This window comes from Gallinula chloropus (assembly GCF_964237585.1).
Source record: "Gallinula chloropus genome assembly, chromosome: 3".
NCBI lineage: Eukaryota > Metazoa > Chordata > Aves > Gruiformes > Rallidae > Gallinula > Gallinula chloropus.
Window position 1 is genome coordinate 90,221,938 of NC_140087.1, and position 21,020 is coordinate 90,242,957.

The 21,020-nt window shown below is 39.4% G+C and overlaps 1 protein-coding gene across 1 annotated transcript in view; it reads right to left on the minus strand.

Annotated features, from left to right (window-relative positions):
- Nucleotides 1–2,774: 2,774 nt before the first annotated feature.
- Nucleotides 2,775–21,020, minus strand: part of CD109 (CD109 molecule) — a gene marked incomplete at both ends in the record, with an annotated part of 79,007 nt that continues 60,761 nt past the window's right edge. Inside the window, 6 exons of the mRNA XM_084261152.1 lie at nt 2,775–2,965; nt 5,171–5,273; nt 5,681–5,837; nt 10,313–10,449; nt 17,635–17,700; nt 17,790–17,945. Coding sequence (XP_084117278.1) covers nt 2,775–2,965; nt 5,171–5,273; nt 5,681–5,837; nt 10,313–10,449; nt 17,635–17,700; nt 17,790–17,945 — 810 coding nt within the window. The remainder of the gene's footprint in view (nt 2,966–5,170; nt 5,274–5,680; nt 5,838–10,312; nt 10,450–17,634; nt 17,701–17,789; nt 17,946–21,020) is intronic.

A 21,020-nucleotide genomic window follows, 5' to 3' on the forward strand; every position in this document is an offset into this window, starting at 1 on the left:
TTGTTTAAAGTCATAAAAATGTACACTGCTCCTTTAAAATAGCTTAGTACAGGGGCAGATTTGCATGCCTGTAATGATACAGGTATAGAAAAAAAGCGAAAGGAAAGAGGATGTTTGTTCCCTGACTCCAACAATTTCCACGACATGGTACATTATGACTGATGCTTCTTAGCAGGGTGTGCAAGGCAGCCAAGAGTCATTTAAAAACATGTGGTGTTTGTCTCAAAAACAAATGTAAGGGAATACTAACAAAAGCTGCACTGTCTGAAATTAAACTGAGCAGTTTAAATCTATTTTTCTGGAGGATATTCAGGAAGCCCGGACTGCCTGCAAAGTAAAACTAATTTATTCCTACTATCTACTTCAAAGGAGTCGGTTATATCCAGCACACTTTGTCTAGAAAATAACCTTTTTGTCTAGAAAATAAGCTTTTTGTCTAGAAAATAAGCTTTTCTATCCTAGGATTAATCAGGTATCAATGTCCCTTCTAGAAGCTCTCTATATAATAAAACTGAAAGCATGTGAGCATTGGGTTCTTGGAATTATATTAAATGGAAGCAAAGGACATGTCAAAGCTGCTGTCCTCAAAGGCAACAGAAGACCTGCTTTCATAGGTCACCAAGAAATCAAACCCACAGCAACACAGATCCCAGTTTAGAGTGTGAATGATTTCCAGATTTTACATTTGGCACAATTCAATCCATGCTCACATACATGGGTAAAGGATTTGAGACACAAAGATGTGTTTCGGTTTATATCTCGGTTTATATTAGCTTCGGACCCCTGCAACCAAGAGGGCCAGATCCTGCATCCCATTGGCTAAATAGTGCTTTGGCTTTCCATAAATATGGTAATACTTCACGTGGACCATGGCACCACAGGCACTCGTGTTTAAGGCACTGGTCAACATTTGAGGGGCTACATCCAAAGTGCACCAAAGACAAGAGAAAAGCATGAACCAACTACTGAGAACTTCCAGAGCAACAGAACAGAACCCAAAGTTTGTGAAAAAAATATTTTAAATTCTAAATACATCTAAAGTAAAACATATAACCCCCCCCTTAACAGGTTCTGAAGTTAGAAACGTATGCCTCGGTATTAGAAGGCACCCACTTCAGGAAGTTCAGGCCTCTTCCCATGCTACTATCCACTAATTTCCTTTGTGAACAAGAGTATAGATGAGCATAAAATACAAAAATACACCTTTTAAGTGGTAGCAAAATGTCAGTAAAAATTTGAAATTGCTCAAGGAAAGTGACTGCCTTATTATTACATGTGAACACGTACACACTCCGTCTCAAAAGGGTATGAAAGGGAATCAAGAGCCTTAAAATTTCTACCTCTGTTAGTCAGCATGACAGCTATTAACTTCATTTTAGTAACTAGGATTGTTATCAGCTTGGTTTCCTTACCAAAAAGAAGTAAGCATTAGGTATCACAGGCAGTGTTCAGGAGGGATAAATCGGCTGCCAGATAGGGAAGCCGGTCTTACACTCGCTCAGGAAGGGAGAGCTTCCAAGCTCACACGTTTCCCCATTTGTAGAGACCTGTAATTCTCCCCGTGTGCAAAGCACAGGTTCGGGTTGTAAAGATGTCTGCTGGTCTTCCCCTTCCCTCTCCTCCATCCCACTTCAGGAAAGCATTTCAGCATACATGGATGTGTTTCAAGTTAAGCAAGCATGGCAATTGTTTTGCTGGGCCGAGCGCATGTGCAGCCCACACCTCCCAAAAGCCTCTCCCGCCACCCAACAGCAGGAGTTGCACACACGGAGGGCATTCGGGGCCAACCAGCCGACACGGCTGGAGAGCAGTAAGCAGCTGCTTAGGGTCATGCCACTCACATGGCTGACAACGCCGCAAACGCAGGGCAGAAATGATGCCCCAAAAGTGACGTTTCTAGAAGACTTCCAAAACCCAGAAACAGATCAAAGCAACCTTTAGCTAGCCATAAATATGCCAGTGGACATCAGCATTCTCACACAGAAAGAGAATTTAGATTTATTTCTGAATGAGCCTAGAAAAATGAAGTCTCAAACATCAGACTCCATCTTTGATACATTTACAGTAAAAGCCTTTCGGAGTAGAATGCATGAGAACATCCTGAGGCCTCATTTCCAAACTTGATTAGCTTATGAATTGGCAAAAATTCCACCTAGCTTCTCTATAATGATAAAAAAAAGACTGACAATTTTCTGGAGCATTCAGCAGTTTGTGAATGCAGCACTTTTTGGCTCTCAGATCTGCTCCAAAGCCAGCTCCTTTTATTTTTCATATTATTCCCCATGAGAGCATACGGCAAAATTCAGTATTAATGTTAAGTGTCATGCTTGCAGAACAGAAAAAAGCAAGCTCTGATACCAAGCTCCCAGGCCTCTGCTTACCAACACTCCAAGGGAGAAGCAGACAGTGTTTCACAGAAGCATGGTAAACTAACGTACACCCCTAAAAAATAAGCACAACTGAAAGCTGGGGTGAAAAGGGAGTGGGAATGTGGAGCTAGGTTTGTATGTTCTCAGACTGCTTTCTCAGTAACTCTGTGCTTCTTCAGAAAATAACTTCAGTATGAAACTAACACTTGGAAAGTTTTTTTCAGCAGACACTTAAAGAAGTTTTCTGGCACAGCCAGAAATTCACCATATGGGCCAGCCCAGATCCCCCTGAACGCAGCAGGAGTTTGGTCACTGTAATCAATAAAGATGGGCTGGTATCTGAACATAAAATTTTCTTTGGATAATTTATGGAAACCTTAAATGCAAAACATAATCTGTTTCCTTTTACACCACCCAACTGCACAGCAAGTTTACATGAAGGACAAGCAGCACACAGAACAAAGAGGCCAACGAAGAGTGCTGAAGCAAGGCTGGAGATCCATCTCGGTGGCAAAGACTGCAATCACTTTCACAGAAGTCACAAGGGGTTATACTTTGCATTACTTCTGAATTGTAGCTTCTCACCGCTCTTCTCCCTGTTCAGGAAGGTTGACTACCATTAGTTAATGAACTTCTGAGTACTGACCAACAAATCAACTTCACAAGGAAAGTATTTTTAAAGGATGCACTAAACTTGGATGCAGACCTCATCCATACATGGCAAAATACTTCCTACAGTGGGTGTTTAAGCCCAGGGCATTAATCCTTGTTCTTCTCCCAAAACATCCAAATGTTCTCAACAACTTCAGGCAAACGCAAGGCACACTTTCATAGACTTAGTATGAACCATTAGACCCCATCTGCTCACAAACCTCAGCCAAACATTTTAAAAGTAATTTTTCCCCTACCTACCCAGCAACCACCATGACAAAGGAATTCAAATGTTTTACCTGGCAGGTTGCTGTCTGTGACATTTAAGTGCTAAGCCTCTCATAACTGATCCTCTCCCTCTCAGTATTATGTTTGGGAGCTTCATCTTCCAGCTTCTTGAATCTGGGGCAGCCCATCCCACCTAGCTCCTGCTCCTGTATTTTGCTCCCCTGTTCTTTGAGGTGGGGAGAACCCAAACAGAGCAGCAGCCTGGAAAATGGCATTCATTTAAAAGCCTCAATGCTTGAGAATCACTCACAGAACAAGTTTTTGAAGTCTCATTCCTATGGTGGGTTTCTTTAGTTTGAAGGTTTTCATTCCAGCTAGGGATGCTGCAATTGTTTTTTGTTAGTAGTATTTTTTAACTGAAATTATATCCAGCTTCTTTTAACAATACTAATAAATAAATAAATAAATAAATAGAAGATGTATCTTTACAGTCTAAAATGCTTACCTAACAGTGACACCCAACTAGCTCTGAACAAAACCAGGCAAGAAAAGCAGCAGTCATTTGGATGTGCTGAGTAGCTGTGCATACTGACCGTAGTATGCACAGACCCCCTTCCTGGCACTGCTTTATTTGCATCCAAGCCAGTTCTTATACCTATGGCAGCTGTCATGTCTGACACATAAATTTTTTGATAAATGCTGGAGCATGAGGACTAAGACATATCCCAGCTCTGAATATGACATGAATCTGAGTGTCACAATCATGTAAAATATATATCTGCAGCTTGGGTCACCAACTCTGACAGTGATGGGAAATAATAGATTAAAACAAAAGCACCTTCCTCTATTAGACAGGAAGGAGCTCTCTCAGGAGAACTCAAAATCATGCTGTATGTATATATGTTGACCAATAATACTTGTCTATGCTACACAATCATAGGAGTGGTGTCTATATTCAACAGTATTTGAAGCAACTTCTTAAAGTCAGTTTCCTATTCAGCACTTATTATGTCCCAGAAATTTTAGTCGTTAAGGATATTAATTAATATTTTAAAATTAATATTCATTTATTGATAATATAAGGATACTAAATGTGTCTATGCAGAATAAAAATATTTACAGATACGCATTCACATGTGCCTTTTTAACACACATCACAGCATATCTGATTGTCTTCTGTCTTGTGCTGAAACAAACCAACATGAAGGAAATTGCCTAAACAACTTTTTTATGCCTTATCTCAAATCAAACCCAAATCCTTAATAGTGTTTCAGCTGGCTGATGTAATGAAAACCTCTTTAATGTCTTCTCCAGCAGCTTGCAATTTTTCTTTGCCTTTCATTTTGGCCAAGAGCTTTGTATGTTGCTGCCTTTCTCTAAAACACACTCTACACAAAAAAACCCAAACCACCAACCCAACCAAACCCAAATCAAAAAAACTTGGAAACTGTTTTTCCCATGTACATCTTTTTTACATAACTATAGAAATCAAAACACTGGCATTTTCTCCAGTGAAGGACTTAGTTTAAACAAGAAACAGATGGAAAAGCTACTTGAAAGATAATCACTTGGTAAGTGAACCACAGTGAAGTTCCTGCTTCATTTTGGTAGTTTGGAGAACACATTGGGCCAGATTGAAGCCAATTTATACCAGCTGACAATTAACTTATGACAATTCATGCCAGCTGAAGAACCAAGTCATTGGGACAGTAAATACATATATATACACATATAGGAAAACACTATTATTTGTTAGAAAATTTAGCATGCCAGTGTCCAAAGAGCCTGCAGTTTAATTGCAAAAGTAAATTTCAGTTTGATGTGGCTTTCTCTTCACTAAAATTTGTCCAATTTCTATGAAAAACACACTTTCTTTTAAACTTGTGAATCACTAAGATCCATTTGGAATAACTGACACTTACTAGGTTCATAGTAATCCACTACAGTCACTGCAGCGTCTTGGATATTTGCCACTTTGAAGTCTCTCACAGCTGGAATATCCACACAAACCTGGGTTTGATTTAGCTAGAAAAACAAAAAAGAAACATCCTGAGAACCCTGGTGATGTTAGTTTCATGCAAGAGGTAAGGACTTCTAGCTCTGTGCCAGTCCACTGCGTTTTTAAAGACTTGGGAGTCAGGACGCATATAAAGATGCTTCTCTCATTTGTAGTCATTTTGTCCAAATAACAGACTTCTTGAAACATCTGCCACCTTATATATGATTTTTAAGAGGTGTAATCTAGAAGCCCCTTACAAATATAACTAAGTTTCATGTATCTGATCTGTCTCACAAGCAGTGGAACTATTAATTCAATATGAATAGCAGAATATAGTAATAACAATAATAATGTCTTTCCAAAATTAAACCAAACAATGGCAGGGTCAAGATTAGCATCACTACAAACACATCTCTTTGTATTTTCAACTTACTGAGTCTAAGTATAGGTTGACTTTTCCATTGTCCTTTTCCATCTTCTTAACTGTACTGTCTGCTGGAACGAAATCCGGTGACACAGAGAAACCACTGAGTAAGCCAACCTCCATGAGGACCATACCACTACTGGGAGCTGTGCCAGAACCCAAGTACCTTTTCAAAACACAGAGAAAAAAAAAATTTAGTAGAACTACAAAAAAAAAAGTTTGATCATTAAATCATAGAATTAGAAGACTGAGCGGGGATCTGATTAATGTTTATACACATGGGAAGTGTGGGAGACAGAGGGAAATGGCCAGCCTCTTCTAGGTTGTTTGTGGGGACAGGACAAGGGGCAACGGCCTCAAGTTGGAGCATAGGAAGTTCTGCACCAATATGCAGAAGAACTTTTTCATGGTGAGGGTGACAGAGCACTGGAACAGGCTGCCCAGGGGGGTGTGGAGTCTCCTTCTTTGGAGATATTCAAGACCCATCTGGACACCTACCTGTGCAACTTGTTCTAAGGAACCTGCTTTGGCAGGGGGGTTGGACTCAATGATCTCTGGGGTTCACTTCCAACCCCTACGATTCTGTGAATCTGTGATTCTGTGATTCAATAATGTTTAAGAATACATAAGAAACTCATGGAACAAAATACCGACAAGAAAATTTCTAATGCTAAAGAGACAATAATTGATTTGTATTTCATTCTGCCTGATCATTTCAATCACATATGCAAATGCAAATCCAGCACTGAGAAGGCAACAGTACACAAATCATATAGGAGACTACGCTGACACCACTAGAAGCCACCCCATTGTCATCTACAAGTAGGGGTTTACATCACAAAATTGCAGGTTTACATCACAAATATGCAGGAAATATTGCAATTAAACACGTTTCAAAAGAAGTAATTAAGAACCACTTTAGGAACTCTTGAAGTGAAATTCATGTATTTCCTCTTACGGATGCACCAGGGTGCTTTTTTTCATTTTTGGAGGGTGAGATAAAGGTATACACTAAAGAAGTCTCCCAAACCTTTTCTTATATCCTATCTTATATCCAATAGAAATTGATGGGTCTATTAACAAAGTCACCATCAGATTATTTCTCAAAGTTCCACTTTTAAAATGCACAGCCATCCAGTTTTTGGAAAAGAAGATTTAATGAGTTGAATTCCTTTTTTTCCTAAAAATTGCTTATTATTACATGCTGAACTAAAAAGCTTTGCAAACCTCACATACTATGGTGCACAACAAAGCTATCAAAATATATTAATGGTGTTCTGTGCTATAAGTGATACTTCAGTGACCTGCAAAAGATTGTATTGCTTCAAATAAAGCAGGTGGCAGAAGAGTTCCCCCCCTCCTTGGGTGGAGGGTAAATGATTTTTGTTATACTAGAATAGAAGTGCCTACAATCCTCATTTTGAAGGCCTGACAGTAGTTGAAAGTAATTGAATAAAACTATTTCTTTGTAGAGCTGGATGTTTTAAAAAAAAGGGAAGATTTGCTTTCAAAGCAATGCTGTTAAGCCTGGCAGCACGGCTGATTGAACACAGATAGGACTTTGAAAGAAATACAGCACAACTGCTGACTTCAGTTGGCTCATAAGATTAGAAACAAATGAAACCATCTGTTGGATCATGTGCTGTGCCAAAGTAGCTGCTATTGAAACCAAATAACTGAATTGGAACTGGATGTAATTATTTCTGCATAATTACCAATAACAGAGGAGGAACATACCCATGCTGTCTAGCCAGTCTGGGGTGCTACCAAAATACCAACAGGTAAGCAAACTAGCTTGGTATTGTCAAGAAGTGAATAAGATATATTTTAAGATATATCCTAGAAGTTATGAGGCTATGACTCTCTTAAAAAAGAGATACAGCTCTGGGGGAGGGTCCCGGTATAACCTCTTCAACTCCATGGTGTTTTAAAATAGGAAAAAAACCAACCCACACCATCTAAGAATAATGACCAGTAAGAGAGAGAAAGAAGACTTGAAACTTGTACCTGAAGAGAACAGAGACTGTTTTTACCTGACTTTTATGTTTCAGCTCCTCAGCAATGAGAGTTGTGAGACCCTCTCACAGATTATGCAAACAGGAGAAAATAACAACAAGCTAGTTTAGGCAGAAAACATAAACAGTAGGGTGAGTAGAGCCATCAGCAATCAGTTTCCCATTTCCAGAAATGGTATGCAGGCAACAAGCCTGACCAAAGAAGAAACTGGCAACCCTGGGTATTTGCATCCCAGACAGTGAGCTAGCACCTCTAACCAAGAGACATTATTTGTCAGAAATGATATCCAGTTGAGACAACCATGAGCAATCACCATCAGGCTGGTTGAAAGAAGGTGGAATATTCTGCAGATTAGAGAAAGAAAAAAATTGCAAAGCTGCAGCCTCCATAACCTGACTCTCTATCCCCACAGCTAGCTATGCTGGTTGAGATGTCAGCAGTCTTTCTGTGTTTGCTTACTTCCATTTCTCTACCTGAAAGCCACAACATGTTGTAAGAATTCTAGAGTAGACCAACCTTAAATTAATTTAGGAATTTAATATAGACAATGCATATTTATATACAATGGTGAGGGGAGGAGGAGGAGAAGCGGATCACTAGTCTATCAAGCCAGACAACCAAAGTCTCATCCTAAAGAAGAGAAACACGGGCTTACAAGAATTTATACCTGTCGACTTTCCAAGATAGGAGTTGGTGGATCTTAATGTTCCAAATATTCTCCTGGGGCAGTTTTCTAATGCCACTAGATTTTCCCCTAGCCTTTGAACACTCTGTAATTAAAACATCATCATCTTAGAGTCTTCCCAAAGAGACAGAACCCTTCCTGTCTGTATTCCTGAGCCAAAGGTCTTAGCTAGAAAATCAGAATGCTCAGCCAAGACTTACCCCACACCCATCATGTAAGCCCTTTACATGTCAGGAGTTTATGCTAGACTTTAGAAAGCTGTTGACACTTCATAGAAAACTTTAAAAGAGAACAAGCCCATTCTATTTCAATGTATCTCATGTATTCTAGTGTCCTGCCCACCATCTGTATCACTGAATTGGTTACCAGAAACACATAAAAACAAACCTCTGGCTTTGTGCCTGCTGGCTATTTCCCAAATTAAATCAATCTTCTCTCTATGGAAATCACAGTCACTATAGCTGATTGTTTGTCTGATAGTGTCACCTAGAGGCTCCATCTCCAGTCACAGCTCCCTTGTGGTAGGCAGAGCAGTTGGTGTTTAAAGTTTAAATATGTAACAAAAAGAGGATGCGGAGGAAAGGAATCCAAGAGTAATCATGGTGGATCAGTTGGTACTTTGCAAGTCTTGCATTTATAAGGAGCCCATTATAATACCATAAGAAGAAAACAGAGTTTCTAGAGGAGGTATTCACAAACTAATGAAGTCCTCAAATACAAAGAATGCAGTCATCTCAACATCCTTGTATATAAAAAAAGATAAAAAATGTAAATACATATAAAGTGTCCTATAGGTTTTTCTGTGAAATATGAAGTGCTCTCTAACTACAGTAAGAAGTGCATACTTAAGAAACTGCCAGAGAACAAACCTCTTCATGTTTCTCTTAAATACATGTATAAACACTTTCACAGGAAGTAAAAATGAGGCAGCAAAGCAGTCAAAGAAACAATTTGGTTTAATGACTGGCTGACCTAGAAATATGCAATATGACTGTCCAATGTCACCTGTTCTCATTTGATCCAAATTCTATCCAGGTAACATCTGGTAGCTGTTGTGTGGTCTCTGAGATGATACGTCATCAGTCTCTCCTCAGTTCTTAGTAGGTGTTTACTGAACAAGCAACATCATCCCAAATGCACCCCTCCCTTCCTTATTAGCAGAAAATACTAGTCTAGCCAGAAAACTCATCACCTCTTTCAAATCTAGAATGAGGCTTACATTAGTTTATACTACCAAATTCATAACCATAAGACATATTGATAAATGAAAGACCACAAAGCTACCTGCACAAAAAGGCAAAACCCCAGGTGAATTTCTGATTTATGCAAATGTGGATTTTGCCTCCTGCCAAAATTGTTCTGAACAAAGTTTATTAATAGAGATTACCAAAGAATGTGTTTTCAGCACTTCGGAACTTCCTTCTCTCTTTACAAAAAAAAACCAACCCCCCCCCAAAAAAACCCCAAAACCTACTTCTAGATTATAAAAGCAATGTATTCTGTTCATGAAAGGTAAGAGTAATGGGCAGTTGTCACAATACGCTACTAGAAATTAGAATGTGGAAGGCATTTCAAGTCTGTCCACAGTTCTCCATATAGCTAAAAAGCACTTGCACCAAAGAAGCCTTTGAGTTTTTTCTTGTATTTCACACAAACTCTTCCACTGACCTCTAACATCTAGGGTACCACCAGTAAAAGAATATCACCCAGAGAGCAACAATTTTGTACCAAAGATCTACACTCTACTTATCAACTTAAAAAGTGCTTCTTAGTTCAACTACTGCTGTTTTTACAAAGCATTTAATTCTCTTTAGTTATACATCTATACCCCATACCTCAGTAAATCCATACAAACAAATGGATAATTTAACAGATTTTTAAATAATTTAAAAGTTGTAGAGACAAAGAGGTGTATGAGATGCTCCAATTGAATTACCTACCTTGTGCACACATTCAAGCTCAAATGGTTTTTATCGTCTTTGTCATCCTTTACATCAACATTCAAGTCAAAGGCTTCTTGGTTTTGGACAGATCTGAGTCCCCGGTCAGAGTGTTTTGTGTTGTAAATCACATTGAGCTGTGGATTGCAAGCAGAGACATTAGGTGACACATGTGAAGCAAATTTGTGTGGTTAAAACACCAAGTTACTAACAGAATAATGCCAGAGGGGTGCTCACAGAAGGTGGGATACACAGCCTGTATCTGCCAGTTGTGCACATAAGAGTCACAGGAATTATCTGAAAGAAATATCCTTTCTGAACGCTGTGTAATACAGCAGAACCAATACAATTAGCAGGACACAACTGAGGCAAACACAAGGGAGCTCTAGGACAACAAGTAATTTTCTCTCTCATTGTTATCTCCTGGTTTCTATCGTGTGCAGCTACCTCCTGACAGTGTGAAACAGGAAGAATAAAGGTGAACAGAGACTGATACCCACTGGGTTAAAAGAGACAGGCTGTATAGGTAAGCAGAGCAAGAGCAAATATGTAGCATATGTACAGAACTTGTCCTCAGTCCTTGTGTCACAGCATTCACACACTCAAAACAGATGAGGAATAACATGTTACTCCAAGCTCAGAACAACATGGTTTTCTTGCAGTTAAGTAAGTGGTTTCATCATCTGGTTCCTCTGTGCAAAGACAAAGCTACAGTCTTCAGCCTGCCTCGAGGACAGAGCTCTCGCCCTTTCTGCTCAACAACGGCCAAGTTCTGCTAAGTGAGCCAGGTAAGGAAGTACGACAGGCTGCCCAGAGAAGGAGAGTAACCTTAGTATAAAATAGCTCATCTATTATGCACAGATTGAAGAGTTTCCTATTCTTCTCATGTGGACATGTGTAAGATGCTCGAAACACTGGTAGAAGAGTGGTATAGCCAGAAGCCCTCCTTAAAAGAGGTCTGAATAATTAGGAGCTAGCCTGGCTATTTCAATACCCTATAAAATTACCAATGCCAACAGCCAAAGCAGAAATGCTGGAGCTGGAATTGAGTAACCAATGAGTACTCTGATATTACCAGCCATGACAGAAAATTATGCCACAAAAAACTAGGCTGTATTGCCTACAGAACTGAACTTGATGAAGTAAACAAACACCTGAATTCTTACCTGCAGTGTTTCTTTAAAGCTGCCTTAGTGCCAGACTGGAGGATGACAAATGTGACAGCAATTTTTAAAAGAGTATTGGGGGTCTAGAAAACTAGATATCAAGTAAATTCAGTATCTGTACCAGAAAACACATTCAAAACTATAATAAATCAGTCAAATTAGTGAACGAGTGAGTGAATATGACATGTTGGAGAATCGGCTGTTGCTATAAACCCACTAGCTATCTGAATCAAATGAAAAATGTGGATTACAGAGCTCTGTTTAGTCTAAACTACGTGTAGATTGCATTGGCATGTAGCTAGTTTGGAAGATTACTAGATAAAAAGTACCAGAACAAAAGAAGCTGTCGAATTATAAAAGGTTGTTAAAACACAGGAATAGACAGTGGAAATGAATGTTCATCACAAAAGGAGTGGAGTCCAAAAGGAGTCTTTGGTAGGTGGCCACCATTAACCATAGCCATGTATGATATAGAAAACAGGGTGCTGCAGGCAGTAAACTCTACAAGCGTTCAAAGGCAAAACAGACAATTTAATGGAACTGAATTTTTGTAAGCCCACAGAAAGTGTCTCTAGCTGATGGTCTCCAACAATACATGGTAGGAGGTGGAAGAAAGTCAAGTAATATATTACAGGTATTTATCTTATACTCCCAGCATCCACCTCTGGCTATTGTGGAAAACAACACTGGGCTAGATTGAGCTTTTCTCTGACCCAACACAGTTCTTCTTACGCCTCCTCTCAAAATACAAGAACTAGGGGAGCAGATACAAGAGGCAAAAGAGGTAGTGCTTCTTCATACAGTACATAGAAGTACTTGCCACAACCTATGATTGTAAAAATTTTAGAAAAATTTTAAAAGTTGCATGGGGAAAAAAATATACAATAAAAACATCTACCAAGTCAGCAAGACCACATGGACATGACCTGCAGATTGGGAAGATCCTGTGTTGTAAATTGGTGAAGAGCAAGAGGGAATACCACTCCATGTTTGCTCTGTTCTAGCCTTCATTTGTCATCTTCTCTCTACTGGCCACTATGACATGCAGGATAATGAACAATCGCAACTGTCCCAGCACATCTGCTCTATCATACTCATGTACTCATTATACCTATTAAAAGACACCAAAAATTAAATTTAACTTTGAGAAAGCATTCTAAGGTGCTTCAAACTGATGAACACATGGTGTGATATTGATGGTAACCATAGTATCCCTTTGCCATGGCACAAATGACACACCACCTCTGACAGAAGACAAGGGAATGGGTTTCTGTCTTAGCACTTCAGTGTGATGAATGAGAAAGCTCAACTTCCAAAACCTTAGAATAACAAAATTAAATACAATAAACTAAGCAAACGTTTACTGTCAAAGAATAGTTAACATCTTTGATTTTGGTAAAAAATAATATGAAAATGGCTCAATAAACTCCCCTTGCGAGACCCCCAACACACACTTTGCTTGGCTAAGGAAAGGGGAATGAAGAGTACTTCTGGAAAAATCATAGTCCCTTTACAACAGTTTCTGGCAGCAAACGGAAAACTGTCGGTCCAAATGTAAAGGTATGACAAGGGGTTGTCCAAGTTACAGGTTAGTAAGTCAGTTATAGGTGAGCAAGTCAGTTATAGGCTAGCAAGTCTGTGCAAACAGAGTTGTCTTTAATTTCTGATTTTTGCTTTCACTGCTGCATCTCTCACTCCTTGATATGAGAGTTATGCTCTTTCTTTCAATCTGCACACAGGATTTCCATTGCCTTGCCCTGCACTGCTGAATTTAGCATGCTGTATGAGTACAGAGCCAATTCTGTACAGGCGCTCAGGACAACCGTAGCGCAACACTGAAGATTTATCCTGTACAACTGCTCCACAGACAGTACCAAGGATGAAGCCAATCTAGAAAGCCTGCCAGTTAAAGGCAGGCAGAAAGTTTGGTAAAGTCAAGCTGGCGGTGGCTCAATGATCTGTCATCACAGGAGCAAACCTGTTTTAACTTTTGCCAGAAAAAGCTAATGAATGAGAATTTACTGCCAATGCAGGATGTCTGAAACCACATACTGAACAGGTCAATCAGCTAGTATTTTCATGGAATAAGTTATCACTGTTACAGTCTGACTTTCCTTTCCTAATTCCTCATGACAACGAAGGAAAAATCTTTTTTCACAACACAAAGTTTAACTAAAGCCTCCTTCTTCGTACACTGTTATTGTGGGGACAGAAGGTCATTATACAGAAACTAGCATTAAATCAACAAAACAAGCAACTGCATTTCTTCTTAATCTTTTTAAGAAGCAGCTGCCAAAGCTAAAAGCAGAACTGGTCCAGTCTTGTCAAACTACAGCTAGTTCTGGTAAGAGGCCCAAGAACAAAAAACTAAATACTAATCTTCTGCATGAAAATGATGCTTGAGACAGTAGATGACCCAATCAACTGAGATATACTTCAAAATACATTAATTATTTATAATGCCCTAATCAATATCTCTTTTCCTGTCCTTTTAGGTCTTCAACTATGTCATGGTTTAACCTCCACAAGCAACTGAGCACCACACAGCTGCTTACTCGCTTCCCTCCCAGCAGGATGGAGGGAAGAAAGAAGAAAGCTGGAAGAGTAAAAGTGAGAAAACTTGTGAGTTGAGATAAGAATGGTTTAATAATTGATAGTAACAAAAACGAGAGAGAACTAAAACCCAAGAAAGATGAGCGATGCAAATGAAAACAATTGCTCACCACTACCACACCAATGCCCAGCTAGTTCCTGAGCAGCAGCTACCTGGCCAACCTGACCCATTGTTTTATTGCTGAGCATGATGTCATACAATATGAGATATCCCCTTGGTCAGCTGGGGCCAGCTGTTCCAGCTGTGTGCCCTCCCAAATCCTTGTGCACCCCCAGCCTACACTTTAGTGGGGTGGGGAGCAGAAAAGGCCTGGGCTCTCTGTAAGCACTGCTCAGCAGGAATGAAAACATGTGTTACCAACATCATCTCCAGCACAAATCCAAAACACAGCCCCATACTAACTACTATGAAGAAAAATCAACTTCACCCCAGCCAAAACCCACACAAATTAGCAGCACAACCATGCTTGACTGAGGGCATGAATTCCATTAAATTGTCTCCATTGTTTCCCCATGCCTTCTGCATTCAAACTGTAACAGAGAAATATGTGTGCAATTCACAATGCATCATTTTCAGTACCATTATGCTGAATAACATCCAGTCCCTTGCTAAAGTCTAGTAAAAATATGCTGAGTGGAAAAACTGGTCAGCACTTTTCAGTAGCGAGTAACAGGTGATTCTCAGGTCTACCCTCACTCCCTGACTACATGACCAGGAGATCAGGCTCTTGCCCACCTATTCACTTTGCCCTTACCCATCCTCCTTGAGCCTGCCCACCCACTCCTCGTTGCTAGTCCTGCATTTCAGTGGCTTCCTTCTTTTTACTGGAAGGCAGGGGTCATGAGAAATTTCTGAGGTATTTGCCAAGCCCAGTTCACAGGGTTGCAGACAGAGGCATTTCTTCCAAGACTTTCAGCAGGCCACCTAGGGATGATCACTTCTTTACCTCCTTTCTCTAGAGAATATCGTTCATACACCTTAACTCCACAGTCATCCTCTCCTTTCCTTTGAAGCCTTAGGACAACTGTAGTATGTACCCACATAATGAAGGGATGAGCTAGGAGATTTTATTGACAGCAGGACCACAAAACTACAAGTAAATTTCTGCTTTTGCAATTATACTATCCAAAATAAGTACATTTTATGAGATCCTGCAGGGTCAAGAGTGAATGCACCGCCAACTTGTACACACAGACAGCAAGACTACACACACCAAAAAAAAAGGGTTTTTTCCCTAAGAATTCATTCTGTTGGGAAAGCAGCCTTTTCCATTAATGGACCAAATCTTGTGTTTTGTGATATTTAAATGAATTACTATTTTGACATGCTACATTTGGCTAGAAAGTCAAATCCCAGAACAATGAATCTTACCACTGTACTTTGGCGGGCCTGACAATGAAACCCAGCTGAAGAAATGTGATACCAATGTCATATGCTATCTAATTTATTAAATGCGACCCAGATCTAGCTTGTGTCTGGGAAAAGGAGCAATCTTATTCAAATGGCATCAGTGCTCTTTCTCTTAGAATACCAGACGTGCCAAAGGAAGCAGAAGGATTTGTCACAGCAAAATCAATGTTTTGGAGAATCTACCCCAGTGTGTTAAGTACAATATTTTGAATCAAGTCGTGGCATTTCTGACTCAAAGCTGCAGGAAAAAAGACAACAGCACAGTGACCTAAATGAAGAAGATAACCTGGTATTGGTTCCTGTACACCAGTTATTTGGGAGCATATTTGCATGTTCATACAACAAACTGGGAACTTAAACCATGGTGCTCTACATCCCCAAGGAGCCCTGTAACCAAGAGCCTCCACTTCTGGCTATTCTGAGGGGATGACTTCTGCTTACTCTTCACCAGACATGCTGGTTTGGATGTGAAGTTTTGTGCTGGCAAAAATGTAATTGGAACAAATATGCTTTCAACAAATCACCATCTTGAAGCAAGAAATAATTTGGTGAAAAGTTTTTGATTAGCTCTCCTGACAAATTAGTTGAGTATATTATTGAGGGAGTATTTCTCAACACTGACTAAGGTTAAGTAGTCTTAAGTATTCTGGAGCCCCATTTTGTTACATTCCACATATCTGAAACCACAGAATGTGTGAACACAGTCCTGCTGAGATGTTCATTCCTATCGTGGCCTGCAGATCATAATCTAAATTATCATCCAAAACTTTTGAACTTTGCTGTAAATTTCTTTTGCACTTCTGGAAATTAATAAACACAGGTCATCATGTGGCACTGTGGGTTTTGCAGACTGGTGCTGAAAAAAGGAGGCATATCTCTACCTGCTGTTCACTCCTGATAGGCAGCTGTGACCAACCATTACCACGTTTTTTTTGTTTCCCAGATGCATAGGAACACTGAAGTGAGGGTCAGGTTGGAAAGAACCTGCAGTAGAATCTGACCTGGGATAAAATTTCAAGACCATTAAAGGCACCTTACATTCAGTTTTCCCAAGTATGACTGGAAGGAGTCTAGTAGAAACTCTGTCTGGTTTTGCAATTTTAAGTTTATCTGTGTACTTCCAATGAAATTAGTATTTCACACTCAGAGACTAATATTCCTGTATTATCCATAGCTTTTCAAAGGTCTTCTCTTTCACCTGTATCATTCTAGGTCACTATCATAGACAGGACAGCACAGAAGAGAGACTCCAATACTGTTTTTTTCTCTTATCATATTTCTCATACAGTTAGGGAAAACCTTGGAGATGGAATTTCTTTAAAACATAATCTCTGCTATAGGGGAAGAGCAAGCAGCTGAACAGCATAAAAAGGCTAGTTACTGCTTCCTAGTTCTAAATACAGCATGTGCTGATTCCAGCTTAAGTTGTTTAACTATAAGTAAAGATGTTCGAATTTATGCTGCTGAAACACAGTCTTCCACAAGACAGGCAGAGAGGGAATCACTATGCCTCCCTCCACTCTTTGCCATGCCCACACTTCTGGCTGATGCTAAGTGTCTACTATTGTTGGCAGCTTGCAGGATCCTTTGACTCCATCTTTCACACTACTTCAGAACCATGTAAAAGTTGCTGGGAAACCTTGCCATAACAGTCTTTTATTTCTAGCTTTTGCACTACTGTTACATTCTACCTCACTACAATGAAAACAACTCTAATAACTTGTTCTGTGCTGATCTGGGCCTTACCCCAGTTTTGCCACAGGTTCCTGATGAGGCAATGCTGTCTGATTGACATTTTCTACTGTGACCTTTGCCAATGTACTGCCGCAGTCCTTCATCTTGCTAACAGACACTGCATTTCTGCTGGAGGACAGGGTGGCTTTGATATGACTCTGGCCCGTTGAAGTGCCTCAAAACTGCCAGTCATCCAGAAGTACTTAAAAAGCCAGGCCATTGGATGTAAACCATCAATCACATGACTGTGTCCATTCACACATTTTTCAATTAGTAAAGTGCTTTGGTACTGACATAAGACATTTCAGATCATTCTTATTAACAGGTTTTATCAAGCTTCTTAAATATACATTCTTTATAGACACCATACCTTTAGCAAGAATAACTGCACTGCGTACCTGAAAGACAGCAAATCCTGTTCCCTCTGCTGCCACTGTAACCGTCACTGGTTGTGTAGGAGCAATCTGAAAGACAGACAGATGGGTAAAACAGTATTTTCAATGTACTTTTAGTCAGCAGGCATTACAAAAGCATTCTTTGCTTTCTACAGTACCTCCTTGGTCTGAAGCAGAAAACGGTTTTGAGTATCAATTGAAAATGTTTCTGGTGCTTTCAAAGAAGGTGCTGTCACTGTCACATCCATTTCTGTTTTGCTTGTAGTAGTGAGAGTTGCAAATAGACTCAAAGCTTGCAGAGCCACGACTGTGTCCTGTTGAGAGAAAAAAATCTGTATTAAACAGCAGAACCCCGTGCCATGAAATACCTGTGTGTAGGCCATGTCTCAGAGAGCTCACGGTCCCTGTATTGTCCCCTTTGTTGATTAAATTGAGGTCTTCATGCAGCCACCTCCATATATCCATTGGGGTTCTAATGGCATGAGTTGCCTCCCTGGGCAGCCTGTTCCAGTGTCTAGACGTATATAGTGACTAAAGATTAAATATCCAGTACCTCACAGTAGTTATTCACGGTACCTTCACAACTGAAGCAAAAGCTATAGGTGTGAAAAACTATTAATACTTATTTTTCCAATGCTGAAATAAGTTTTTACTGGATGCACAGCAACAAAGGGGATTCATCCCACATTTTATAGTCTATCAAAAGGTTTTGTGCAATCATTTTTCCACTATGGAATGTGCTTATAAACAAATTCTGATCTCTCTCATTCTCCTTTGTTACTCTCATTTGTTTATGTACAACTGCAGGCTTAGCACTCCAGGTGTTGAACATGAGAGGCAGTTTTTGAATACTTCTTTCAGCACCATTTAGTGAAGGATAATTTTAACACCCCTTATTTTCTGGGGAAAAAATACAGTCATCAATTATATGTCTTTAAAGTTTCTCAGGGATTTTTGTTCTTAATTTTGTACCCATTTTTAACCAGCAACAGTGAAGGAATTGGCCTTGCAGGCTCAGCACACAGAGGTGTTTTATTCATTCTTGTGTCACTTCTGGTAACTAAATTCTAATGTAACAAAAGCTCATTAACTGTGACATGCTTAACATGTCACACCTTAAGGTATCAGCATGTGCTGCCTATTTACATGAGAAGAAACCACTCCTTAACAATCAGAAACTACTCTCCCTCCCATGCCACCTCCCTGTCTGAGGTGACCTGCTTCACTGATTTCTTAAAACCCAGAAAGGTGAGATGATTAGCAGTAGTGCCAAAGTTTCTGGTATGCTGAACCTCTACAGCTCCAACTCCAGTGCTTAACACAGCGTGACACAACAGATGCAACTAAATGGCGAACGAATTTAACAGTCTGGAGTAAGTGGTGGACTTTTTCAGGAGGAGGCAAGTATCTCCCTTCAAAGAATGTCTTCAATTACTCCTTTGCAGAAATTGGTGACAAAGCATCTGAATGACTCTGCCCTTACTCATCAGACTGCTCATGTGTCAGTTCCTGCTGAAGATCTACAGCTTGGGACCACAAACATAAAAAACTTCTTTTACATTAAAGTGAATGAAACTACAACAACCTATCACATCTATATTGCTGACCTGTCTTACAGACTTATGGAGCTATAAGACCTTATTGAAGAACCTGATTTTAAACATCTGACAGCAGAAATATGCCTGCCCTTAGACCTAAGTTGTGGAAACAAAGGAATACCTTGAAGCACCTTTTCCAAGACCTTCTCACATTTAGACTTCTTGCCCTAAATTGAGACAGAGTTCGAGAAGTCTCAAAATGCTATCAGCCATTGCTGAAGGTGACTGCAGAGCTCTTCCTCACCCTGCACTTGAATGACTTAGAAACTGGTAAAACACAAGAAGGCAAAGAAGCACCTACAGAGAAGATACATGTGCCCCTCGGTGTGCTCTAAAGTGGAAGACATACCCAAGGCTTTTCACCAGGAAACACAGCTGAAACACGGGGTGCACAGCTCAGCATGGCAATGCTGTGCCCAATACACAACCTGAAAGATTAGGGAATACAGTCTTGACCCAGACTCACTGGCCCCTCTTGCCCCCTCAAAGCCACACAGGCTACTCTTCCCTACCATTTAAATCTGTATTCATATATATGTTGATTTTTGTATGGATCGTTCTCCTGTGTGTATGATATGTAAATTTTATGCTTAAGCATTAAAAGCATTACAAACCAAAATAAACTGAATGCAAATTCATAGTAAACTGTACCATGTACACAAATTGCAGACTTATCGTACCCTAACTTACAAAAGGTCACACGTGCAACTGATTGCTTTCCTCCTCGCTGTTTAACAACGTATTAAGTTTCTAATGTAATAAACTCATGGAAGAAAACAGTCCAAACTTTTTTTTAAGCCATCTTAGAAATTAACAAAAAATATGGGGTCATTTCCACAAATTAAAATATGCATCTAAAGAGACACTGGAGTAATTTTGAAATCAAAATAGTTTAGACTATGGAACAGCAAAATGATGAAATTAATTTCTTAACTTTACCCTCAGGGGTAAATGGTACTCTGCTGGATTTGCAAACTTCCAAGTAAAAATGGTTTCTGGAGAATAAAGTAAAGCTGTTTCAAGTCATTTTGTGCTTTAATCAGCCTCTTCAAATAATAAGCAAGAATTAACACATTAGAAAAATACTAGAACCTCAGGGGAACCGGGCTGGTTCTTAAATTGCATTTTATTTAGTATAACTAATTTCTCTCAGATTAATAACAACAAACATTTGAATATAATGAAGGATAGCCTGTACAGTTTGGTGCCAAGCAGTATGATGAAATGTGACATTTTACTGTGACCAGCATTTGTAGTTAATTTAAAAGCTAGTTTAAGCTAATGCAATCCAAAGTACTATATAAATTTTCTGGACGCCAGCACAGCTTACAAGATGTGGTTTCAATAACACAGAAACCTCCTGCAGACAATGTAAATCTTCCAAATTTCATGGCCCATCAAAAAATCTATGTAATAATGAGAACAAAGTACATTATTAAGTTAAGACTAACTGCCAAGAAGCACTAGGTTAGACTGTTTCTCTAAAACTTTGCCGCCTTTCTTATCTTAGTCTTTCAGGAGTTCAAGGGCCCACATATGGAAAGAATAGAAAGAGGTTTCTCTCCTTGGAAAGAAAATAAGCACAGATATTTATTACACTTGCTTGGAAAATCTGATTAATTATTTTTCCGTGGGCATCATTTATTCTTCTTAATTTAAGATCATTTGTTATCAATATTTTATATAATCAAGGTGACCCTCTCATTGTGTTTTTTATTATACTTGCAAAAATTCTAAAGCTAGAATTCCAGGTTTCAGATGCCAATATTGCAAAGAATGCAAGCCTGCACA